Source organism: Chiroxiphia lanceolata, chromosome 1, assembly GCF_009829145.1.
Source record: "Chiroxiphia lanceolata isolate bChiLan1 chromosome 1, bChiLan1.pri, whole genome shotgun sequence".
NCBI classification, from domain to species: Eukaryota; Metazoa; Chordata; class Aves; order Passeriformes; family Pipridae; genus Chiroxiphia; species Chiroxiphia lanceolata.
Window position 1 is genome coordinate 150929891 of NC_045637.1, and position 22729 is coordinate 150952619.

The window sequence follows — 22729 nt, forward strand, 5'->3', positions numbered from 1 at the left end:
AGTTTGTGCTGACAAGTGACTGGTGCCAGCTGGTGCTGAGTTGTCTGGATGTGGAAAGGTTGTATCCTTGTAAGAAGCACATGAGAAACCAAGGCTGGTTTTCCTGATGCTGAAAAAGCCAGGACAGGATACTCAAAGCTTTTGCCGTGGGGACTGTCAGCTGGGCTGCTCTGGTGGAGAATGCAGTAATTCAGTGACCAAATGTCTTCCCAGAGACTCCCAGCATCTGACTTACATGGAGTATAAAGTGAGAGGAGGGGTTTTTTTGCTACTCCCTTTTAATTTCTGTCATCTTTTCTGGACTTATGCTGTCTGTAAGAGTCCTGAAGGCAAAAGCAGGAGAATTTTGAGTTCATAGGAGAGTCATAGCTTCTGGGGACATTGTGAACAGAGAGAGTTCCAGTTTGCCAGAATCAAACAGAAAGGGCCACTGATTTGTAGAAGTTATTTTAATTTCCAAGTTCATGATGGGAAGGAGTTGCAAATCTAGTACTTAGTAGCGTAACCTGTCTCCTAGAAGAGCATTTAATTTGTCTATGACAGGCAATTTTTTATTTTCTTCAGGTGAGGAGGTGCTGAGAACAGAAGAGCTCAGCTCAGTACTTGGCAACTGAAGTGCAAGTATCATTTTAGGAAGAGAACTACTTGAAGGATTTAGAATTAATTTTTAGAAAGGTTTAAAATACAGTCAAAACAAGCCCCAGACAGAGAGGTTGTGAAGTCACTCTGAGGTGAATTAGTGTGGAGGCGCCAAAGAAGGGGAGAGAATGCATTTGCCAGAGGTGAAGGCACACAGTGACTGTCACAGAGACCAGTGCATTACACCAAGGTATCATTTTTCCTTTTGCAGAGGTCATGTTTGATTCAAACATAATCTTACACTGCACATGTGCTGGTTGCTCCCGAACAGAGCTGGGTTAAGTCACCTCACAGCTGGATAACAGAGCTGTTGGGAGCACATGCACACTTAAAAGTCAAGAATATGGATTGACTGAAAGTTTCCTTTGCTCTGGTGGGGTTTTTTCTGTAAACAGCTGTGTAGACATCATGCAGAGCAGAGATACTGATTAGAGACTGGATGGGACACGCCTGATCTCTCTCTGAGGATATTGTGACACTGTTCTAGCCATCCTTTTTGGGGAACTGTGAGTGCTTGATTACTTTTTATAGCTTAGAAATGTAACTTACACAATTGCTTTGAAATTCTGTTACAGCAGAACCACTGCCAAGTTAGTGTTTGCTTAAGGCAAAAGTCAGCAGGGATGATGTGTCGGCATTAGTGGCAGTGCCCAGGAAATGGAACTGATTAACCCAGTCAAATCAGTACAGTGAGTAACCTGCTTTCACTTAACAGCCAGAGGCAGTGGTGCCTGTTCTTATGAAACTGCTTGGAGGTGAAAATATTTGCCCAGCTTTGGGGGAAGATGGAGAATACATCTGGAAATGTCTGAGCACACTGGTACACGAGCTGTGTGATCTCTGCTTAGCATTAGAGAGATCTGTTATGCTGCAGCATTTCTGAGTTACAGCTCAGAGAAATTCTGAGATGCCAAGTGTGGCAACTGGGATGAGCAGCCTCTGCACAGAGCCTAGAGCAGTACAGCAGGAGGTTCATTAGATTATCAAGCCTGCTGTGAAAGTTTAAGAGAGAAAACAGTCATCACTGCCTGAATTTGGTGTTTCAACGGTTCTTGACAGTAGCTGTTCAACTTAAAGACAGTAAATACATCCATTCACTCATTCAAGTTCAACCAGAATTAGTTCAGCATTCATATTGCTGTTAACAATGAGATTTGTGTGTTTATCTCTGGGATGGTTATTTCCTTATCATGATTTTTGGGGGCTGTGATCATTCCCAGTACAGGGTTATGGTGTCCAAAGTTCCCATCAATCACGTAATTACTTGGGAAGGGAGGGATTGGTCCAGCCTGCTCAAGTTAACCTTGCTTAGGGCAGGACCTGACCAGGTTTCTCTGGCCTTTGTTGAGCAGAGTTGTAGTATCCAGGTGGGTGGAGGTCCCACAGCCTTGGAGGGCCCACCCAGGATCAGCCCCTGTCAATCCCAGGTGTCCTGGCTCCTTGGAGAAGGCAGGGCCATGGCTCAGTGGAGATGGGCTTTGCCTAATCCCTGCTACAGTACCTGAGCTCCTGGGAGCCTCTTTGGATTAAACATCTGCCAGACTCATGTCCTCAGGCTCAGCTATTAATATGAGGGAGCAGCTCAGGTCTGGAAGCTGATCCTGTTGTGTCTGGCCATACAAACCCCTGAGTGCTCCAAGGTGAGATCCTCCTCCCTTTGTTTTGCCCTCCTTGTGATGCTGCCAAGATGGTCCTTCTTGTGTCTGCAGAAGAACTGCTGCTGTTGTGTTTAGAGATGCCCTCAAAGTTTACAGAGTGGGGGAAAGCTCATATCCAGCTCCTCCTTACCTGGAAACAGATGTTTGGGACAGCACAGGTTGATTGGCTGTTTGTTTCTGGCTCTGCATCCTGCCACTCTCAGGTGTTTCTCCAAATCTTTTCAGGTTTTATTTTGAAACTAAGAAATTCTAACCATCTTTCTTGCTTCTGTACCCACAGGTAAGAGTACTGCCTACTTACCTTGGCTTCAGCAGGGAGATAGCATCCAAATTATCAAGAGAAAAGGAATTTGATGAGGAGGTTGAACTCTTCATCTCATTTAGCATTTGAATCAAGTTTCAGGTTAGGAGAACCCAACATCCCTCTGCCTGAGGCTTAACCCCAAGGATTTGGTTTTCCAAACCCCTTCCAAGAACCAGTTAACACACAGACTGACTGACATAAGTTTAAGCCATTTATTATGGTGACATATGAAATTTAGAACAAGTTTTGACATTCTTTGCTCTTAAATTTCTGAAGGGTGTTAATAGTACAGCATCATTTAAATGAGCTACTACTGGCTTAAAACCAGTTTTGAGAAAGGTGGAAGACTAGAAACAAGTCCTAAAGAAACAACATCAATAAATAGATCACCTAGATGTCTTCAGTCATCAGGCTCCAAGACCAAACAAACTTAGCAATAGTTTAAATTACATTTATTTTTAGTGTTTGGCTGTTCACCCCTGTAACAGTCAGGTGAGGAAAGAAAAGAGGAAATTTATTTTAGCAATACAGGAAATAAAACCAGTTTGCAATTAACAGACCATTTAGCAGACTAGAGTCCAAATCCATGTTCTAGTGCCTGCAGGTGGGGCTCAATACATTCTTTAAAGCAACAGGTACTTTGACAGTCCTGTTCAGAACTACTGTACTTGCAGTATTTCAGACTAACAACAGAGATGAAGGAGTACCAAGGACAGATTTTACCCCAGGGTGCACTCAGCTGAAGACCTCTTGTGGTGTGACTTCACCTGCACCCTTCGGGTGAAGCTGAGCTGTCACAGGCAAATCTGTGGGACTCTGAGTCCCTCCCTCCTGCCTCAGTACCAGATTTCAGCCCTGGCAGTTGTCATGTACTGGTCTGCACAGTGCAGAAACAGAGCAGGAGACAGGGCAGGGAAAAGGAAATCAGGCAATATTGTACTAAATAAATGTACTTCAGTGTTTAGCTTCAACACCCCCCTCTCTTAATTCAGGAAGGAGTTTCACCACAGTAACTGTGTTATTCCCTATCCCTTTGACATTCCATGATAAATCACTGCCCTGAGGGTTGTAGAACCACACGCCTTTCATTGTTCATGTCATGTTTGCTGCTACATTCAGAATCTATTTGAAGACAAGTGCAAACAAAAAGCTACAAAAAGCAGTTGATGTTGCTGCACGACAGCCCCATGTCTTAAACTTACAACGATCTGTATAAAAATAGAAATGAGTAAATAGAAAAGCACAACTAAAGAAAAGCTATTTCTCAGTCATTACAGAAGCCAAGACATTCAGCTCCACTGAAAAGGTTCATCACCCCAACTTAAACATCATTTTCACTTCCATTTGTTTCAAATAACCATCATCATTCCTTCCTCTGCTTCATTTTTTATTTAAGTGTGAGGCCACCACCTGGTCCACAGAAGAGCAGAAGTGAGTGACAGGACCCACCACGACTGTCCCCTCTCTGTGCTGCAACTTCAAACCACATGGCCCTTCCTTTACTAAGGAAGTAGTTGTAGTGAAGGTACCTTACAGAGAAGGGACTTAAAACAAGAAAAATAACAGTCTGAGGAGTATAAAGTAGGAATAAAAGTATCCTGGGGTAAGAAATGCCTTGCAAGTCACAAGAACTGTCTACCCAAGGAATACCATTAGAAAAGCTTTCTAACAAAACTATAAATATTTTTTTTAATGCCATCAATCATACTGATAAAATCATCACTAAGTGTCACTGTTCAGGCACAGTGCCTTCATAAATACATTCAGGAGCACTTGTAGGCAAACGTGAATGCTGGAACTTGACATTCTGCCAGTGTCCAACTTGTTTCTGCATTAATTTCTCCATTAATTTGGTGATTTTTGGACAGCATTCAAAGTTTGAACACAGAACAATCCATTAAACAGTGATTGGAAAATACAACAAGATATGTACTTCATGTGATTTCTTTTCTAGTATTGTCTACACTAACAAAATAAAGTAACTGTAATTCTTTCAAGATCAGAAAAATATTCCAAGCTGCAGCATTTGACGGTCTGTAAACACGAGCAGGGTCCATTTCACTCAGGATCTTGTGCAGCTGCTTCTTCTTTCTGTTCACTTGCTGCTTCTTCCTCTGGTCTCTCTGGAGCAGTGGTTAATGAGCTCTCAGTGCTGTTCACAAGCAGCCTTAATTCTTGGTTATCAGGATCAGTTCCTAGAGTTGTTTTTGAAGAAATTTCATGTGGAAGAGGAAAAGAAGGTAAAGGTGGAATTGAAGGCAGTAGGTCATCCAGCTCTGGCTGCTTGACTGAGCCTTCAGAATACAGGGTTATATCTTCAGGGGCCAAAGCTGTGGCATGTTCTGGGAAATGGAAATGGTTTGTAAGAAAATAAAAACTGGCAAGGTAACAAGCAAGCACCCCTGGTTACCCTAGAAAAATCAGCCTGAATGAGAGACCTTGTACAGGCACAGAAACAGATTCACAACTGTCAAATACATGGGCTGCATTTACTCAGTTGTCCCCAAATCCAGGAACTCTGATGGTGCACACAGCTTTTTAAAAGACCGTGAACATTTGGGTCTCTTGTGTTTTTACTGTTACTGTTATTCTGTGTTGCAACTCTTACAGTCACCCTACCTTTGGAAGGGAAAGGCAGGCATCCTGTGAATATATTTATTTTTCTTAAACAGAAAAGTGTGTTGGGTTTGCATGGCCAGGTTTTGGTATTAAGGGGCTACAGGGGTGGCTTCTGTGAGAAGCTGCCAGAAGGTTCCCCCATGTCCAAGGGAGCCAATGCCAGCAAGCTCCAAGGCCGAGCCCATCAGTGTCAGTGGCAGCACCTCTGGGATAATGTATGTAAGAAGGGGGAAAAATTCCCACTGCAAAACAGCAGCCAGAGAGAGGAATGAGGATATGCAAGAGAAACAACTCTGCAGACTCCTGGCTCAGTGCAGAAGGAGGGGCAGGAGGTACCCCAGGCATCAGAGCAGAGATTCCCCTGCAGCCCCTGGTGCAGCCCATGGAAGCTGTGGGGAAGCAGCAGAGATCCACTGCAGCCCCTGGAGGAGCCCGTGCCAGAGCAGGGGGATGCCCAGCAGAGACTGTGACCTGGGGGAAGCCTGTGCTGGAGCAGGGTCCTGGCAGGACCCCTCACAGGGGACCCAGGCTGGAGCAGCCTGTTCCTGAAGGACTGCACCCCATGGAAGGGACTCATGCTGGAACAGTTCCTGAAGAACTAGAGCCCGTGGGAAGGACCTGAGTTGGATCTCTGTGGGAATGACCCCATGCTGGAGCAAGGGCAGAGTGTGAGGAGCTCCCCCACTGGGGAGGAAGGAGCTGCAGGGACCTGTGATGAACTGACTGCAGCCCCCATTCCCAGTCCCCCTGTGCCTCTGGCAGGAGGAGATGGAAAATTTGTGAGTAAAGTTGAGCCCAGGAGGAAGGGGGGGTGGGGAGAGGGGACATGTTTTTAAGATTTCAGTTTATTTCTCGCTATCCTCCTCTGATTTGTTTGGTAAGAAATTAAACTCATTTCCCCAGGTTGAGTCTGTTTTGCCCATGACAGCACCTGGAGAGGGATCTCTCCCTGCCCTTATCTCAACCCATGAGGCTTTCACTGGATTTTTTCTCCCCTGCCCAGCTGAAGACAGAGAGTGACAGATCAACTTAGTGGGCACCTGGTCTCCAGCCAGAGTCAGCCACCACAAAAAGACAATATTAAGATGACTAACTAAAAAACTTCGGTTTTGCTTCACAACTGTGGTACAAAAATTCATTTACACTGCTTTTAGAAATACCTACTTTTAAAGTCAGTTTAATCAGTGTTTTCATTTAAAGAAAAAGACCCACTTTCTATAATCTTATAAAAAAGCACGTTAGTTTTTGTCCATTTCTACACCTGATTTCTGCTACTTTTTCCATCTGATTTTTGCCTGTCCTGATTTTTATTAAAATTTGCTTATTTCCAGAAAGTGTGAAAATGTTGAATGGGTATGAGTTGGTGCAATTCCAGAAATAAAGGAGGTCTTTAATGCACTTACCAAAATACGTAGAGGCTTCATCGTTTGACATTAATTTTTCAGGGCTTGTGGAAGCACCTGCTGCTGGCGTGTTGAAGGAGGCAGATGGGGACATGCTGGACACTTCTGTTAAGCTAGTGAGCTCAGAAAATGAAATACCAGACATATCTAGAAATCCTGAAGGAGAAAGTGAACATTACATCACTTTTTTAGATACAACACAAAATTCTAGATTAAAAAAAGACAAGTTATATCCAGACTAAAGTCAGTGAAATCCCCTCCCTGCTAAATGCAAATAAATTTAACTTATGTGGTACCTCAATTCTACAGCTCTGAAATCCAGGGAAGTCAAAAATTTCAAGGAAAACAACCACCAATGCTCACAGTTCTACATTTAAGTCTCAAGCTTGTATATTCATTTATTTAGATGTCCTGTAAAGAACTGCTGAAAAACCACCTAAGAAAATATACCTGGATCCATAACTCTCTGGAGAGGGGGAGGAGGAGAAAGTGAGCTTTCTGGTGAATAACCGCTCATTTCTTGATCTCTGGAATGATCCAAGTTCATGACTGTTTCAGAGCTGTCACTCTGAGAGGTAGGTGCCAATAATGGAGTCTGGAATAAGACAGTAAGAAGGAAAAAGATCTTTTTACATTGATAGGTTCACCTGAAGCCAACCTTCCTATGAAAGCATCCTGCCTGTTTCCATATACACCAATTCAGAGAGAATCTGTGATGCTGAAATTGAAAGCCAAACACCAATTAGGACATCAAAATGTTCCAGTTCAGCTTTTAAAGCCAGTATGTTCTTAGAAGAACAGTCCATGCTCAGTTCTTGTAGGTGTTTTTTTTCCTAGTGAGGTAAATGTTCTTCTAATGTCATTCTCATTGACGGTTACAGCTGTAGTATAGAGCATGCAAGTCTTGAAAATAGGAAGAAAATACCTGGCAAAAACTTGTATCAGCCAACACTGGTGATCTCACACCTGCTCAGCACCCTCAGCTCTCACTTTCCCTTCACCCAACTCCATTTCATTCAAGCAAAATTAAACACTGTACTCCAATACACTGTGTTACCGATGTTCCAAAAAAGTAGAACATTTTCAAACTTCAGAGAACATGCCAGAGATTGGCATTTATTTCTTACCTACCTCTGTGTAACCATTAGTGGAAGGTACAGAAGTTCCAGCTTCTGCTGAGGGTGAAGGTGGTTTGCTTTCTGGCTTTTTCTTTGATGTTTTGGATTGTGTTGGAATTCTGTGCAAATAGCCATATCCAATACCACATCCTAAGCTGTGCAAGACAAGTAAATCAAGACACAAAAAAACGGGTGTTCTTAACAAAACTAGTGTTTTAAATTTTGACTCTTCACAACAAGAAGAGTTTGTGTCTTTCATCTATAGCAGGAAATACCCACCTGCAAGAGTTGCTTCACTTACAATACTCAGGGAACGCTGTGCAGTTGACTTTTAAAAATACACAGCTTAGCTTTCAGTTGATTGGGTTTGTATCTTTACAGAATGTATCATCTGACCTGGTGTGGGTTTTGTTCTTGCTTTAGCTCAGTGTTTGACTATGAGAATGAAGACAGTGAATCTGCTGGTTTTTGCCATTTGATTCAACTCAAAAGGATTAGATCCAAGACGTGCCCAATTCCTAGTTCTAAGCTTTTTTTTTTTTATGAAGAGATTAACAGTTTTGTGTGATAAGTGTAAGGAAACAAGGCTTAACTTGAAAACAACAAGCTGCAATTGATAGTAATAATACTCTTAGCAGGATCTCATTTACAGCAAGTATATAACCTGTCTTCAAGTGACTGTCCAGAGATCAGTACCTTCCTTCTCCACCCCAAGCTCCATTGGGAGTCACAACTACCTCTCGAATGGAATCTGCTTCAGTGTTATAAACCATCAGCTTCAGTGGCTTCCCCTCATGGGATTCAATCAGGGAAAAGAAATCCTCTGACTAAGAAAAAAAAAAAAAGGAAAGACAAAGTTAATAAACTCACATGTGCAAGACAAGGAGCTGGAAGCAAGTCAGCATTTTACGTAGTTATTTACTTCAACATGAGACATTAAAAACCCAGAGCCAGAAAACTCACTGGTGTAGTTTGATCTTTAATGGCAACTTCTTGTTGTTGTCACATTAAAAAGACAGATAATGTTTACCTCAACAATAAAGCATCTGTCATAAATACCAACCTCCCCAAATACCCAAACACCATCCCCATACGTTTGATGTACATAGAATTAGATTTAGGAAAAAACAAATCCTAGAACATACACAAAGGCAACCAGTCCCTACTGGAATGCACCCTACCTCCTGGAGAATCTGATCAGATCCAACAACGTAGTCAGTGTAGGGCTGTAGACCAGCCAGAGCTGCAGGAGATGCAGGTTCAACGTCCTGTGAAAGAATGACAGTTGTCATCTGCACGGGCAGCAGGATAAACCACCCTGAGATCAAAAGGGAAAGCTAACTCCAAAAACAGCAGAAGGAAAGAACATTTTGTTTATGGGATAAAACAGAAGTCCCTGAATAGTCTACATCTAAGTGTGACATCTTGTAAAACGTGCTGAATAAGAAAGACCAAGATGCTACCAATTTAAAATAAGATACTCCAAAGACGTGGAGAAGTTACATTTATTTAAACAACCAGAAACATAACAAACAGTCTTTCCTTTTCAGTTCTACCTCTAATTTTAAAATAAATTTGTGGTGCTTTTTGTAACATTAATTCAATGGAGTTTAGGCAACACAGAGACACCAATCAGGCCAGAATGTTTTTGCTTTTGACACTGATTCTTCAACAAAAAAAACCTTCCCATCTACACTATTGGGTCTGGCTGGGATGGAGTTATTTCTGTCACAGCGACAGGCAACACTGGCAGCCACCTACTCCTTGTCCCTACTGAAACAGCTCAAACCTTCAAGACTCTGCTCCCTTCCTCTGTGTGATTTCAGCACTGTACTTTACATAAAAGTTACTTCTAAATATTACACTGTAAAGCAAGGCTGTATGAACACTGACAAGCCACCAAAGAATTCTCTCTCACCAAAACATGCCACACGTGTTCATTGGCTCCCTGGAAGCTGCAGAACCTCACGCTGGCTCCAAGAAGGCCTTGTCCTCCCCACATGTTACTGGGGATCACCTCCACCTCTCTTATTTTCATTGTTTTGATATTATACACCTCCAGCTTCACTGCTTTCTCAGCATTTGCCTTCAGCAGGTCTTTCAACATATTGTTTTCCTTATTCTGTAGAGCACAGAAAGAGATACAGGATTAGATTAACATTATTCCCAATGCACCTGTAACATGTCACATCTCAGGCAGAATTTGAATACAAAGAACCAAACCCATTAAAGTTTAGTCTCTGTGGTTCACAAACAGTCCCAGCAGTTCAATTTTCTTTTATTAGAAAGCAGTCAGTACTGTCAGCACCTGTCCCTTTACATAATTGCTGTTATTCCATTTCATCACTTGCATGAAATGCTTCACAACTGCTATTAAGTAATACCAGCAACATGAGAGCAGCAACATTTCACTTCATGTCTCTGAGCCCTTCAAAGTCACTGCAAACTGACTGTGAAAGGACAGACTATTTGGGAACAGTTGACAGAACCATCATCGTGTCTGTCATGTTAAAAAGATTACATGATCTTCCACCACAATCACCATTTCAACAAGCACTTCCAAAAAGACATCTCTGCTCATAAAAGCAAGACAAACTTAATGAATTCAGCTTGTATGGGGTTAGGGTGAAGCCTATAGGTGAAGCTCTGAGCCTGTTAAATAAACAAACAAAAGAAACCCAACCAAACCCCCAAAAACCCCATCAAACCAGAACTCAACTCTTCTCTCACAGCTCAACCTATTGTGCTCTTGGTCCCAAAAGTATAAGTAGACAGGCTACGATTCTTTTTCAGGTTTTATCAAATGTTGAAACAGGTTTGTTTAAACAAATGTTGAGCTCTTACTATTGACTCACCAGTTCAACATTCACCTTGTGGCAAAAAATACGTAGGAATGAGTAATAACATAAACATTGCGTCAACCTGTTAAGAAGTTAAGGTGAGTAAAGGCATAAATAAGACCCTTTCCTCAAATGTGGATACAGCCAGAGAAGAGACTTCAAACACCAGCAAATTTTACTTTATTTTTAATGCCACATAGAATGTGAAAAGCTTTCTTTACTGTGACAGTTTGGGCTTCTACTTTTTAATCAACACAACACCCATAGTTCATGCAGGGAAGAAAAAAAAAACCAACATTAAAATCATTTGAGACTTACAAGCCTCGTGTGTCCAATGGCAATGATGAAATCAAAGAAAGGTTCCAGTCCTCCTTGTTGTGCTGGGGAGTTTTCTTGGACCTGAAAAACATACATTTTATTAAACACTGATCTCTAGTTACATAAGTAACAGTGTTAATCTTTACACAATTCCATATTTACTTTTGAGTTGAACCAGAGATAAGATACCAAATGACAGATTTCAGGAAGCAATCCACAACTGTGAACTAAGTTTTACAAAACTATGAGCAACAGGTGTTCAAATTAAGCTGTAAAAAGCAGGTTTTTAACCCCATAGAAAACACAAATATTGTGATTCAGTGTTCACAGCCTGGAATTTAAATACTGAATACTTTGGAGGAAGGTTTAGTTCTCAAAGTGCTGCTTCAGGATTTTCTTCCATACTTCTAACAGCCTGAGAACATTGAGATCCCCACTTACAGCAGAGCCATTTTTCCATAAACACGATTTACACTTGGGTTCCCACAGTTTCCAGCCCACTGGAACAGGAACACTTAGATGAGAACACTACAAATGCTGCCTCACCACAGGTACTGGTCAAGGAAACTGCCACCACTCACAAAGGATTCCTAAGAAATGAGAGCTGCAGCTTCTCGATTTCATTATAACCAAGCTGTCACAGGACAGGTGCAATAAATATAGAGAACACTTATTAAAATGCATTCACACCAAGATAAACCCCACCACGAGTTACACAGTGCTTGGTATGTGCAAATTCTGTCAGAGGCCACCCACTTCCAAGGTACACTGAGAAAGCAACAGGATGTTAAGGAACCACTGCAAACGTGCTGACAAGTTTGCACTGATTTTAACTTTACTTTTTGTTATCTCAGCAGCCCTTAACCTCATATACTTGACTCCTGAGGGACACCCCAAAGTTTAAGCACCAAGTTACAACCCAGGCATCATCTAAACTGAGAAGCTCATTGCTTGGAAAGTTTAACTACCATATCTTATATTTGGTCTATACAATATATACAGCCCCAAGCTGCTGTATTGGGGGTTTTTTAATAGTTAAAGTGTATTGGTATTGGGGCTTTTCCTGGCAGAACTTTCTATAAGTTATAAAATACATCAATAAAATAGTTTTATATTTTATATATATTTATATATAAAAAATATATTAGTTATTATTTTATAGTTATAAAATAATAACATAGTTACTTCAGCAAAAGCCTTTAAAACAAAGCTAAGAATAAAAATCATGCTCTATTATTAAACAGTCAAGACTGAGCACTGTAACCACGATTGGAGTAGAAAGTATTAACTTTCATCACAACCCTAAACTGCAAACAGACAGCTTTATACTGAACCAAAGGTTAAAAATGTTTACATAAAAATTCTAAATAATGTTCAAGAAGCCTTAGAATGAAACCATCACGTTACATAATGTCCAGGATGAAAATGTACACAAGAAGAAGCACGTGAAAGTTACTACAGAGCTCAGGACGTTGGTGTTTGGGTGTCTAGAACCACCCAGGTTCCCACAGGGAGCTGTGAGCTGCAAAAAATCCTGCTGCACTTGGTTTTCAAAATGACCCAGTATCAAGAGCTGCATGAATTCCCTGGAGAAAAGAGAAATTACTTTGTCTTCTGCAGACTGCTGGTCACCAAAATCATCCTCCAGTACAGAAACCTGAGCAGTGTCCTGCGCTCAGCATGAAAGGAGGACCAACATTTCTGACGGAGCAGGCTCAGTTCAGGAGACTGACACGAGCAGATACAGAGCAGCAGTACCCCAAACACACCTCGTGACACTGAGAAACATAAACTGGGATGATGCGTAAAGCAGCACGTGGCAACAACACTTCCACTCTGATTCCAGCGAGGGAGAGCACTCACTAAACGAAATGATAACTCATTTAACAGCTGTTATCAGCAACACCTCTGTCTATCCTGAAACGTCGGGATAGGCATTTACACCAGTGTGTGTGCAGACAGTGCTGGATATCCAGGAGTCAAAACAAACTCGCAAATACATCCAACGCCGGGGGGAGGCTGGAGCAGGAATTAACCTCCGGACAAGATGCTGTGAAGATCCACAGAGAAGGGAGCAGGGAAGGAGAGGGAAAGGAAGGAGCAGGGAAGGAGAGGGAAAGGAAGGAGCAGGGAAGGAGAGGGAAAGGAAGGAGCAGGGAAGGAGAGGGAAAGGAAGGAGCAGGGAAGGAGGGGGAAAGGAAGGAGCAGGGAAGGAGGGGGAAAGGAAGGAGCAGGGAAGGAGGGGGAAAGGAAGGAGCAGGGAAGGAGGGGGAAAGGAAGGAGCAGGGAAGGAGGGGGAAAGGAAGGAGCAGGGAAGGAGGGGGAAAGGAAGGAGAAAGGAGCAGGGAAGGAGGGGGAAAGGAGCAGGGAAGGAGGGGGAAAGGAGCAGGGAAGGAGGGGGAAAGGAGCAGGGAAGGAGGGGGAAAGGAGCAGGGAAGGAGGGGGAAAGGAGCAGGGAAGGAGGGGGAAAGGAGCAGGGAAGGAGGGGGAAAGGAGCAGGGAAGGAGGGGGAAAGGAGCAGGGAAGGAGGGGGAAAGGAGCAGGGAAGGAGGGGGAAAGGAGCAGGGAAGGAGGGGGAAAGGAGCAGGGAAGGAGGGGGAAAGGAGCAGGGAAGGAGGGGGAAAGGAGCAGGGAAGGAGGGGGAAAGGAGCAGGGAAGGAGGGGGAAAGGAGCAGGGAAGGAGGGGGAAAGGAGCAGGGAAGGAGAGGGAAAGGAGCAGGGAAGGAGGGGGAAAGGAGCAGGGAAGGAGGGGGAAAGGAGCAGGGAAGGAGGGAGAGGAGGGGAACGGGGCAGAGGGGAACAGAGGGAGGAGGAAGCAGGGAGAAAGAGGAGCAGAGAGGGGAGCAGGGACAGAGAGAGGGCTAGACTACTCTTAAAACTACTCCAAGTTGCCCCAGAGCAGCCCCGCAGGCTCCCCCGAGCTGTCCCGCACCAGGACCCGGCGGGTCGCTGCACCCGCGGGCACCGAGAGCGGCGCGGCCGCCCCGCCCCTGCCGGCGTGGCAGCTCCCGGGAGGGGGCCGACAGGTGGGACCCGCGGAGCCTCAGCCCCCACAGGCCGGCGGGCGAGCGGGACGCCCCTGCACCCGCCCCAGCGCCCCTCGCGGCCCTCCCGCCCTCCCTCCGTTCCGCTGGCCGGGCGGCGGCCGCCTCACCCCGTGCACGTGGAAGCCCTCGGCGCCGCCGCCGGGGCTCTCGGAGCTGGAGCCCAACCCCATGGCCGCGGCACCGCCTCGGACCCGCTCGGACCCGGCCGGACCCTCAGGCGGCGGCGGCGGCGGCGGCTCCGAGCATCGCCCTCGCGCCGCTCCTGCAGGCCTGAGCAAGCGAGCGCCGAGCGCGGCGCCGACGCACGGCGGGGCGAGGTAGGAGCGCAGCTCCACTCCGCGCCCTGGCGCGCGACGGCGGGGAACGCCCCCTAACGACGGGGGCGGGGCCAGGGAAGCAAATCGTTGCCGCGATGGGCGGGGCCAGCGTGAGGGGGCGGGGCCAGCGTGAGGGGTGGGGGAAGCCGCCGAACCTTAAAATTAAAAAACAACAAAACAAAAAGAAAATCACAAAATCACAGAATCTCAGGATTGCTTAGGTTGGAAAAGAGCTCTGAAATCAGCGAGTCCAACCTCTGACCGAACACCACCGTGTCAACCGGACCATGGCACTGGATGCCACGTCCAGGCTTTCCTTAAACACCTCCAGGGGCAGTGACTCCGCCACCTCCGTGGGCAGCCCATTACAATATCTGATCACCCTTTCTGCTTTCTGTGAAGAAGTTCTTCCAAATGTCCAACCTAAACATCCCCTGCCGCAGCTTAAGACCATGAAAAGAAAAAAAACCCACACAAAACCAAATCACTTCACTACTGTTTTCACTACTGTTCTCATTCTTACAGCCTTTAAAAATCATCCCCGTTAGTATAACCCACAAAGAGATTATTGTTAATATTTTACCAATGTCTATACATCTGGTGTTGTGCTCTGGAACTGTGTTTCCCCCAGCTGAGACGATTTTTAGCATTAAGAGGTGAAGAAGCAAAGCAATGGCCCGGTGTTGTTTTTCAAGGCAAAGGGGGTATGTGGGTGATCACCAGGAGGTGGTGGTATTTCAACCCCCCCGAAATTTCATGCCTGTGTTTTACTTGGGATGAATTCTTCTGATTCTGCCTCCAGCTCACTAATGGAAAAGTTCTGAAAGTTTTCAAAGTAGCAGTAATGATTTGAAGCGTTATTGTATTACTATAGATAAAGTGCCAGTTATATTTCCTGCGTGGGTAATTTCATTTCAGGTAGAAAAACATCCATTTCAGTAAAACTCCTTGGTAGCACTGCTCTCACCTCCAAAATGTCATTTTTCCAAAGGATCCATCCACATAATTTCTGTGGTTCAAGTGTGATGCACAAAGACATAAGAGAAAAAGAGCTGCTTCTCCATCCTCTGCCTTTGCTTCCAAGCGAAACTCTTAATTTCCCTGTTGCTTCAGTAGCTAATTATGCATGAAAGCCACACACACTGGCTCATTTTTCTTCAAAGAAAGATCTGGATATTCTCAGGAGCCTCTTTAAGTAACTTTTTCTTGGAGTTGTCTCTAAGCTGTGACTGCAGATCTGTGCAGCACATCTATTGAGCAGATGGCAGAAGTGCATGTAAGCATTCAGAAAAAAATAAAATAGTGCCAAACGTTTTTCTGTGGTTGGTTTGTTTTTTTTTTTCTGTGTAAATTTAGGAACCTTACCACATAGTTGTAATTTTTCTTAAACTGCTTTTCTCCCCCATATTTTTTATAACAGGTGAGCCAATGAAGAACTGTAGTGTGGGCGGTGCAATTGTGTTTCTACAAATAGAAATGAGAAATGGTTCTTCAGTCATACCAAAAGAAGATGCCAGAGAAGAGAGTCTGATCCCAGTATAAAATTAGCTCTTGGGAAATATAAGATCATAGCAAAAAAAATATATATATACAGGAATTCTTTGCATTTGTGTTTACCATGGAAGGCAATGAGGAGGTTCCAATCCCCAAACCTCTCTTTGCATCTGTCTCTTGTCAAGGTGGAGGTCAAAGAGCTCATAAAGAGGTAAGATGGCCAGTAAACTTGCAGGAATAGGTGATACTTTCCCAATTTCTTTGGAGGAACAGGGGAATGAGATAGCGCAGCATAAGAAGTTGTATTGAACTGCTTAAAGCACATTGGCTGCAGGGGAGTGGAAAGAACCAAATACCCTGCTTTTTGGAAGGAATTCTAGTACAAATCTGAAGGGGAGGTCTGTAAGTCTCAACAAAGTAATAGAAGCTATAATAAATAATATTTTTTTTCCAGGATGTCTGAGTATGACATTCTTGGGAAGAGGTCACGTGGTCCTGATAAGGGGATATCCCATCTCACACATCTATTACAGTTCCTAAAGGTGTTAACAAACACACAGAAAGAAGTGATCTTGTTGCTTAGATTTCAAAAAAAAAGCTTTATCAGGGTTTTTTAAGGAAACTAAGCAGCAATACTGTAAGATGTATTTATTTCAATGAGTGGTTAAAAGATAATAGGTGTTAGAAGCAAATGATCACTGAATGGAAAGATCATCCAAAGAGTGATCAAAAAAACCCCAGACATTGCTTTTCTTCATGTTCTAAGAGCCCTGGAAAGAGAGATAAGCAGTGAGATGACAAAAGGTGTAAAAATATAGCTAAGGTGGTCTTTTTATTCCCCTGTGCTTTTACATTTTACTTGTCAAAAGTTCCAACAGTTTGAAACTTGGCATTGCATTAGCCCCGTGTTTCATGCTATTATTCAGGTTAAATTAGGAGTTGTAGTATGAAAGAAATCCAGGGATGATTTCATAGATGTGGGTATGTTTTAAGTTTAATTTACTAAATAAATACTAGTACATAAATAAATACTAGTACAAAAAATAGTGTTGCTGTCACTAAAGTTACTGAAAAAATCTAATCTGCCCTGGACCACTCTTTTGCATCAGTTTTGTTTATTTAGAAAAATACTTAAGTTCCTGTTTATTCAGCACTTGAGCAGTGCTTCCATATGAAATTTGTCAGCTTACCCAAAGCTCAGAGACTTTAATAAATTATTAAAGAGCAGCATTGCACAGCAGAATCTGTAGTGACACGTTGTGTACTCTCATGAAGAGAAATCAAGTTTTGTTTTCATGTAGATGGCTTGAAGAGGATTCTGTGCTACACTAAAGATTTACTTTGAGTGTTGCGTGGGTGTTTCTAGAACAGCCGCACAAGAGTATTTCAGACTCTAGAGGAGAACACCAACTAGTAGCTACTTCTTCTACAAGAGTTAATAAATTTTAGAAATACAAAAATCCTGAAAGACATGGAACACTTACAGCTCACACAGGAGTGACCCAAGGTTCAGCAGTGGGGACTGAGATGAAGTTCTGTACAAGGTCATGGAAGATTTACATTCTGTGTCAGGGCAGAATTCCATATTACTTTTCAGTGTCCCTGTTTTCAAAAATAATTCATTTTTTTAAGATATACTTTCTAAAGAAGAAAACTTACTCCTTTATTACCCAATCTGCAAATGCTGAACAATTTTGATTTCAGTAGCACAATCAGTCAAAATCTGAAAATATATGTGTGTTTCAGGATTAGGAGTTTTTTTTTTTCATTTGACTGCTTTTGCTATTACACAACTTTTCAAAATTTAACACATTTACCACATTTTTCTTTGAATATTTATTTCTAGATTGTTAAGGTGGTTTAAACCTGGAAAATAAAAGAAGCAGGAAGAACGCAGAGACTAATTAATTATATTTTGCAGGAATGTTTTTACGGCTAATGGATAAAAATGATGAAGGACTTGACAGAAGGCTAGAAATGTCTCCTGGATCTCGGGAGAGAGTGTATCAATGGCATTTCATACATAGCAAGGCAGAAGCCCTCACTATTAAAAAAGTAAAATGAGATCATCAGACTTTTATCAAAATATGAGAATGTATAAATATGCAAAATACTAATGTATACTGTACAGATTATAATTATTCAGATTCCATTTCTTGTTTGCTATATAATCTGGAATAATTAAATGATTTTTTTTTTTTTGGTGGATATTTTTACATTATTCCAAAACATTTTCTGATGAGCAAGAATGGTTTTTTTTTCCTCAGTGGGAAAATAAAATAATGGTTGGGATAAAACTGTTTCCTCAGGTTTACTTACATTTGTTTGTAACTTTGGAATGACTTTAATGTAGTTATATGCCAGAGGCAAGGAGCCTGGAATTAAAAGGCTTTCTGAACAGGTCTTACAGACTGTTCCACTAAGAGGCAAATCCTGACCAACTGACAAAAAGGTCCAAGAAGATTTTCCAGCCTCTTCTTCCTGTGATTATTCTTTCCTCATCAGTTGTGTTGTACAGGAAACAGTTGCATTAGAAAAAGTTTCTGAAAACAGATAAAGGAGACTGTCTGGTCCCACGTGACACTGAACAAAGGTGGCATATTCGTGTCATGCAAACTGGCTACTCCATAACTGGTGGGTGAAAATTGTTGTCAAGTTTCTGAATAAATACTTTTTGAAATCTTACTTTTTTAATTTTGTTCTGTTAATTGTGTATTAGATAGAGAAAATATGATTGTATTATTGTTAATAAATGTCTAAGAGCTATATTTTAGGCATTCTTTGAAATACTTTGTCAACAGAGGATTTTCATTTTATAATAAATTCAGTAAATTGTAAACCTCAGCTAATTGGTAATGCAAGGTTAAAACCATAAAGACTGGCAGATCATAAGAAATATAGTATAATTGTTAAAGTGCTTTAAGCCACTACAAATACTGCAGTGTTATGGCATTTCCACACAATGACATCTCTATGAGGACTTCGCTTTTGCAGATTCTGGTTTTTGAAAGAAATGTCATTTATCATTCACTGTAATAGAACTAGAACAATACAATACAGAACTGGCAGATTTTGCAGAGGACTGTAAACTTTAAATGATTACTTTTCAAAGCTCTTTCTATGCTTAGCAATTACAGCTTGCCTGCAATATCAGTCTTTTCTAAAGGCTCCTATGTAAATGTGAAATGTGTGCTGACTGTTCTACATTTAGATATGTAGATACAGTTTGAAAAGCTGCAGCTGAATTAGTTGTAGATTCCTTTTTTCTCAATCAGTGGAGAAAAACAGGCAACTCTTGGCTGTAGCTCGTATTAAAGATTTTGCATGTCCAGTGTACAAGTAATTGTTCAGTATGGCAGAAGGGCTGTGTGAATAAAGATCTTTAGCCTCTTTCCAAACTGTTTTCTGTAGAATTCATCAGAAATTATAAAGGAATAACCATTCAAACTTTCTAAAGGGTAAATGTTTTTAAATATTAACTGCCTGGACTCAGCAAGGTTCAGAAGTAAGCTTGCAAAATAGAGGAAGTTCTGTGAATGACCTTAATTACTTAAATCAAGAATGATGAAAAAAGTTAATGGAAGATTAGTTCTTTGCCATTGTCAATACAAAATCTTCGTATAATAGTAGGCCTATGATAAATTTTAAGATGAGCAAAGAAGTTGACCCTAAACAAGCATTAATGTTTAGGTAAAAATAATTGGGGGTAAGAACTAAACATTACTGAGGATAGATTACAGAAATTCAATATTCAGAATTAAGAGGCAGAGCATCTAGTAGATCAAGTCTCTTTAAAATGAATTTTCTTAAGGAATTTATTTCCTCTTGAACTTTTGCAGTTGATTTGCAGGACCTTTATCATCCTGAAAAAATGAGATCTTTTTCAATCTTTGAAAGATGCTGAACTTTCTTCAAAAGATGCCTTTTGTTACCTGATCTCTTTTGAACAAAGTGAACTTGCTGTTGAGCTGGAAGCTATTTGATGGCAGAATCATTGTCTTTGGTGGAATGGTGCTGACTAGGGTGGTCAGGTCAAAATTAAGATCTCTATATAGTGCCTACGGGCCTAATTAATTTGCTTAAACGCAAGTTTTCAGTGGCAGCTGAATGAGACTGTTTGTTGTTACACAGAATTATGTGATGCTGGTGCCTTTCTGGAACAGGTGGTAAAGCTTATCCACAGTGGTATTATCCACTTCACTGGCAAATATTAATAAAACTGTCAAGACCTCTAGTCGCATTTATTTATACCTCTTGGAAGACATACACGGGATGCTCATAAATGGGAATTCTGAAAGCAGCTGTTTCCCTAACAGTGATAAGACAACATCTTCATATATGCTTCATACATAAACAATTTCAATTATCATCACCTTGTTTAGCAGTATCACCTCTTCATAATCTGTAAAGAATTGAATCTTTTATAAAGACAGATATTTCTACATTTAAAAGTTGCCAGGCAGAGACAAGGGTTCAGGATTTTGTGGATTTTGTTGTACTAGTGTGTTTCAAGCTCCCTGTTGTATTTACAAGAGAGAATTTTCTTTTAATATAAATGACATATTGATGCTCACTGGTAAAGAGAGTTTTGGCATTTCCAAAGCTCTAGAGTGCTAAATTCAGTATAGCTGTGTTTAAAAGTCTTTCTTATTACTGAGGCTTGCAGAGACTAAGCAGTTTATTCTTTTGTGTCCATTACTGTACCAGTGCTATCAGAACTGCTCGGGTTGGTAGGCAAAGGTATTTCCTGTACAAACAGAGCCCTTGGAAATCTTCCAGCATTTAAGCTGTGCTGCTGGATGCAGAAGCAGCTTAGCTGGGTTGACAGCAGTGGGGCAGTAATGCAGCCACCAACACACTGAAATAACTTGAACAGTGTTTGGATTCAGTCACCTCCAAGCTTTGGAAGTGAATGGATCTCCCACAGAATGGTCAAGGTCAAGGAGACATTGGAGGTCACCTTGTCCAACCCCAGGGCTCAAGCAGGGGCTGCCTAGAGCCAGTTTCCCTGGGCCATGTCAGACTGTCAGCCCTGTGAAGATGTGTCAGATACTCTGGAGCACTTAAAAGTCTTTATAAGCCTATGTTTAAGTGACTGAGTCACTCCATAGGGATAAAGAGTATGAGCTGATTAACTCTTTAGGCTTCAGCCTCCTTATTATCATCATAGCCCCTTTACTGGTCTTGTTCCAGTACATGAATGTTTTTTCTTGCACTGGGGAGCCCAGAACTGGACAGAGCACTGCAGGGGTGCACTGCAACATCTGCTGGATACAGAGGGGAATTACTTCCCTTGACCTGCTGGCTGCACTTCAGCTGATTCAGCCCAACACATGATTGGCTTTATTTGCTGCAGGGGCTCACTGCTGACTCGTGTCCAATTTGTTGTTCACCAGGACTCCCAGATCCTTTTGTGCAGAGCTGCTCTCCAGCCAGTCAGTGAATTGAGATCTCTGATTTGGACCAGAAAAAGGCAGTTTTAAGGCAGATGTCTGCTCCTCAGTGGCTGCCCAAACAACACACAGACGTGAAAGAAACTGCTCTGAGAAACCATCAGAAATTGTTGCAATTGTAATTTCATTTTCAGGAATCTCTCTTACACTCTTCATTGTTGCTGCACGTTTTTGAAATACAACAGAGAACACTGAAACATGACCCTCTGGAGCAATCAGGCTCAATTTCTTCTGAGCAGAAGCTGGCAGCACTGATTATTGTCCAGCACCATCAGCATCAGAAGGACTGTGTACAAGCTACTGAAAGATATAAAAGTGCATTAACATATGCTCCAACAATAGAGAAAGTATTTTTTAAAATCTCAATCAACCTCTCATTCATAGTTTCTATATACAAGGTGAGAGTAATTGTTCTTTTGGTGTCACGTCCTCAAAAAATACAGAAAAGTTAATATTTATTGATTTTTCAAAACCATGGAATTACCGGGGGGAATTCTTAAATCACATTTCTCACATTAGAATGGAATAACAGCCAAACAGGAACACAAACATAAAAAGAAAATCCACCCACACTAGCCATTTTTGTTCTTATTTATCTATTAAAAAAAATGTATCAAATTGAAAAATATTTAAAAATTCATATGTAATACAGTAAATCGTCAGAAGAGAGCATCTTATTACAAATTTAAAAATCAGGTCACACTTAACAAAAAGGAAAATTGCTCAGGTATGGTTTTCTACTTGCAGCAAAAGCCAGTTCTTAAAGACCATAAAGTATTGGTTTGGAAAAACTCTCATTTACATTTGTGAATGTTTGATTCTCAGGGCCATTAACTGGCAGAAAATTGCACTGAAATAAGTATGAATTCAATCTACACTTTTACTGAGAATTAATGATATGCAACATATCACAAGCTTTAATGTCTTGCAAGCAAGCACATGCAGTTTCATTTAAATAGAACTGCTATGAACATTTTCCAGGATTGCTCTGATTTTCAAAGAGTGGCCATCTCCTTATTATTGTATTTGACTTCCTTTGTGTTTCCTCTAGTTGTTTATTCATGACAGAAATTATGTTAGCCCTGTCACTTCAGATAATTAATGATGCACAAGAAAAATCAGCAAAGAATATCCTTGGCTGATTATTCATAGTTACTCGGATACTGCAATAGTTGTGCTAATGGGGAAATCTATCTTTGATTTAATTATAAAAGTAGATTGAAATTGCTTTGGAAAAAATTGATTTGCTCTGTTTCTGTCTTCTGTGACAGAACTCGGGAGAGAGAAAATTAGAGGCTCTTTATACTTATTACAATTGTTATCTAAATACTTCTTTTTTAATTACTTCTTATTTTCTCAGATAATAATGAAGTTGGCTTATTTTAATTTGGATGATTGATTGTCAAGATGGAATAACTGTTCCCCAGTCTACACACAAGCTTGCTATTTTTACATAGAAGTACTAATCAGGAAATTGCTTCATGAGATAAGTTGGCATCACTAATGTTTTTCCAGAAAA

General features: G+C 41.7%; 2 protein-coding genes and 1 long non-coding RNA gene across 4 annotated transcripts in view; 2 read left to right on the top strand and 1 right to left on the bottom strand.

Moving 5' to 3' along the window:
• Positions 1–2799: 2799 nt before the first annotated feature.
• On the bottom strand, positions 2800–14183 carry GORASP1 (golgi reassembly stacking protein 1). 2 transcript variants are annotated; one of them, XM_032687184.1, is made up of 9 exons: positions 14054–14183; positions 10900–10980; positions 9660–9863; positions 8923–9009; positions 8438–8568; positions 7755–7896; positions 7074–7218; positions 6624–6779; positions 2800–4943 (listed from the first exon to the last, which is right to left on the bottom strand). In XM_032687184.1, exons 1-9 carry the CDS (start codon positions 14114–14116, stop codon positions 4660–4662), a joined length of 1293 nt encoding a protein of 430 aa, XP_032543075.1. In that variant the 5' UTR covers positions 14117–14183; the 3' UTR covers positions 2800–4659. The 2 variants fall into 2 exon arrangements, with proteins under 2 accessions (XP_032543075.1, XP_032543081.1); XM_032687190.1 differs by lacking the exon at positions 14054–14183 and adding an exon at positions 12506–12782.
• Positions 5710–8586, top strand: LOC116786548. The gene is made up of 2 exons (XR_004356993.1): positions 5710–7464; positions 8380–8586. It is a non-coding gene; the product is annotated as an uncharacterized LOC116786548 (long non-coding RNA).
• The window catches only part of LOC116788332 (elastase-1-like), a 32336-nt gene continuing 23721 nt past the window's right edge, over positions 14115–22729 (top strand). Inside the window, 1 exon segment of the mRNA XM_032691132.1 lies at positions 14115–14263. Coding sequence (XP_032547023.1) covers positions 14115–14263 — 149 coding nt within the window.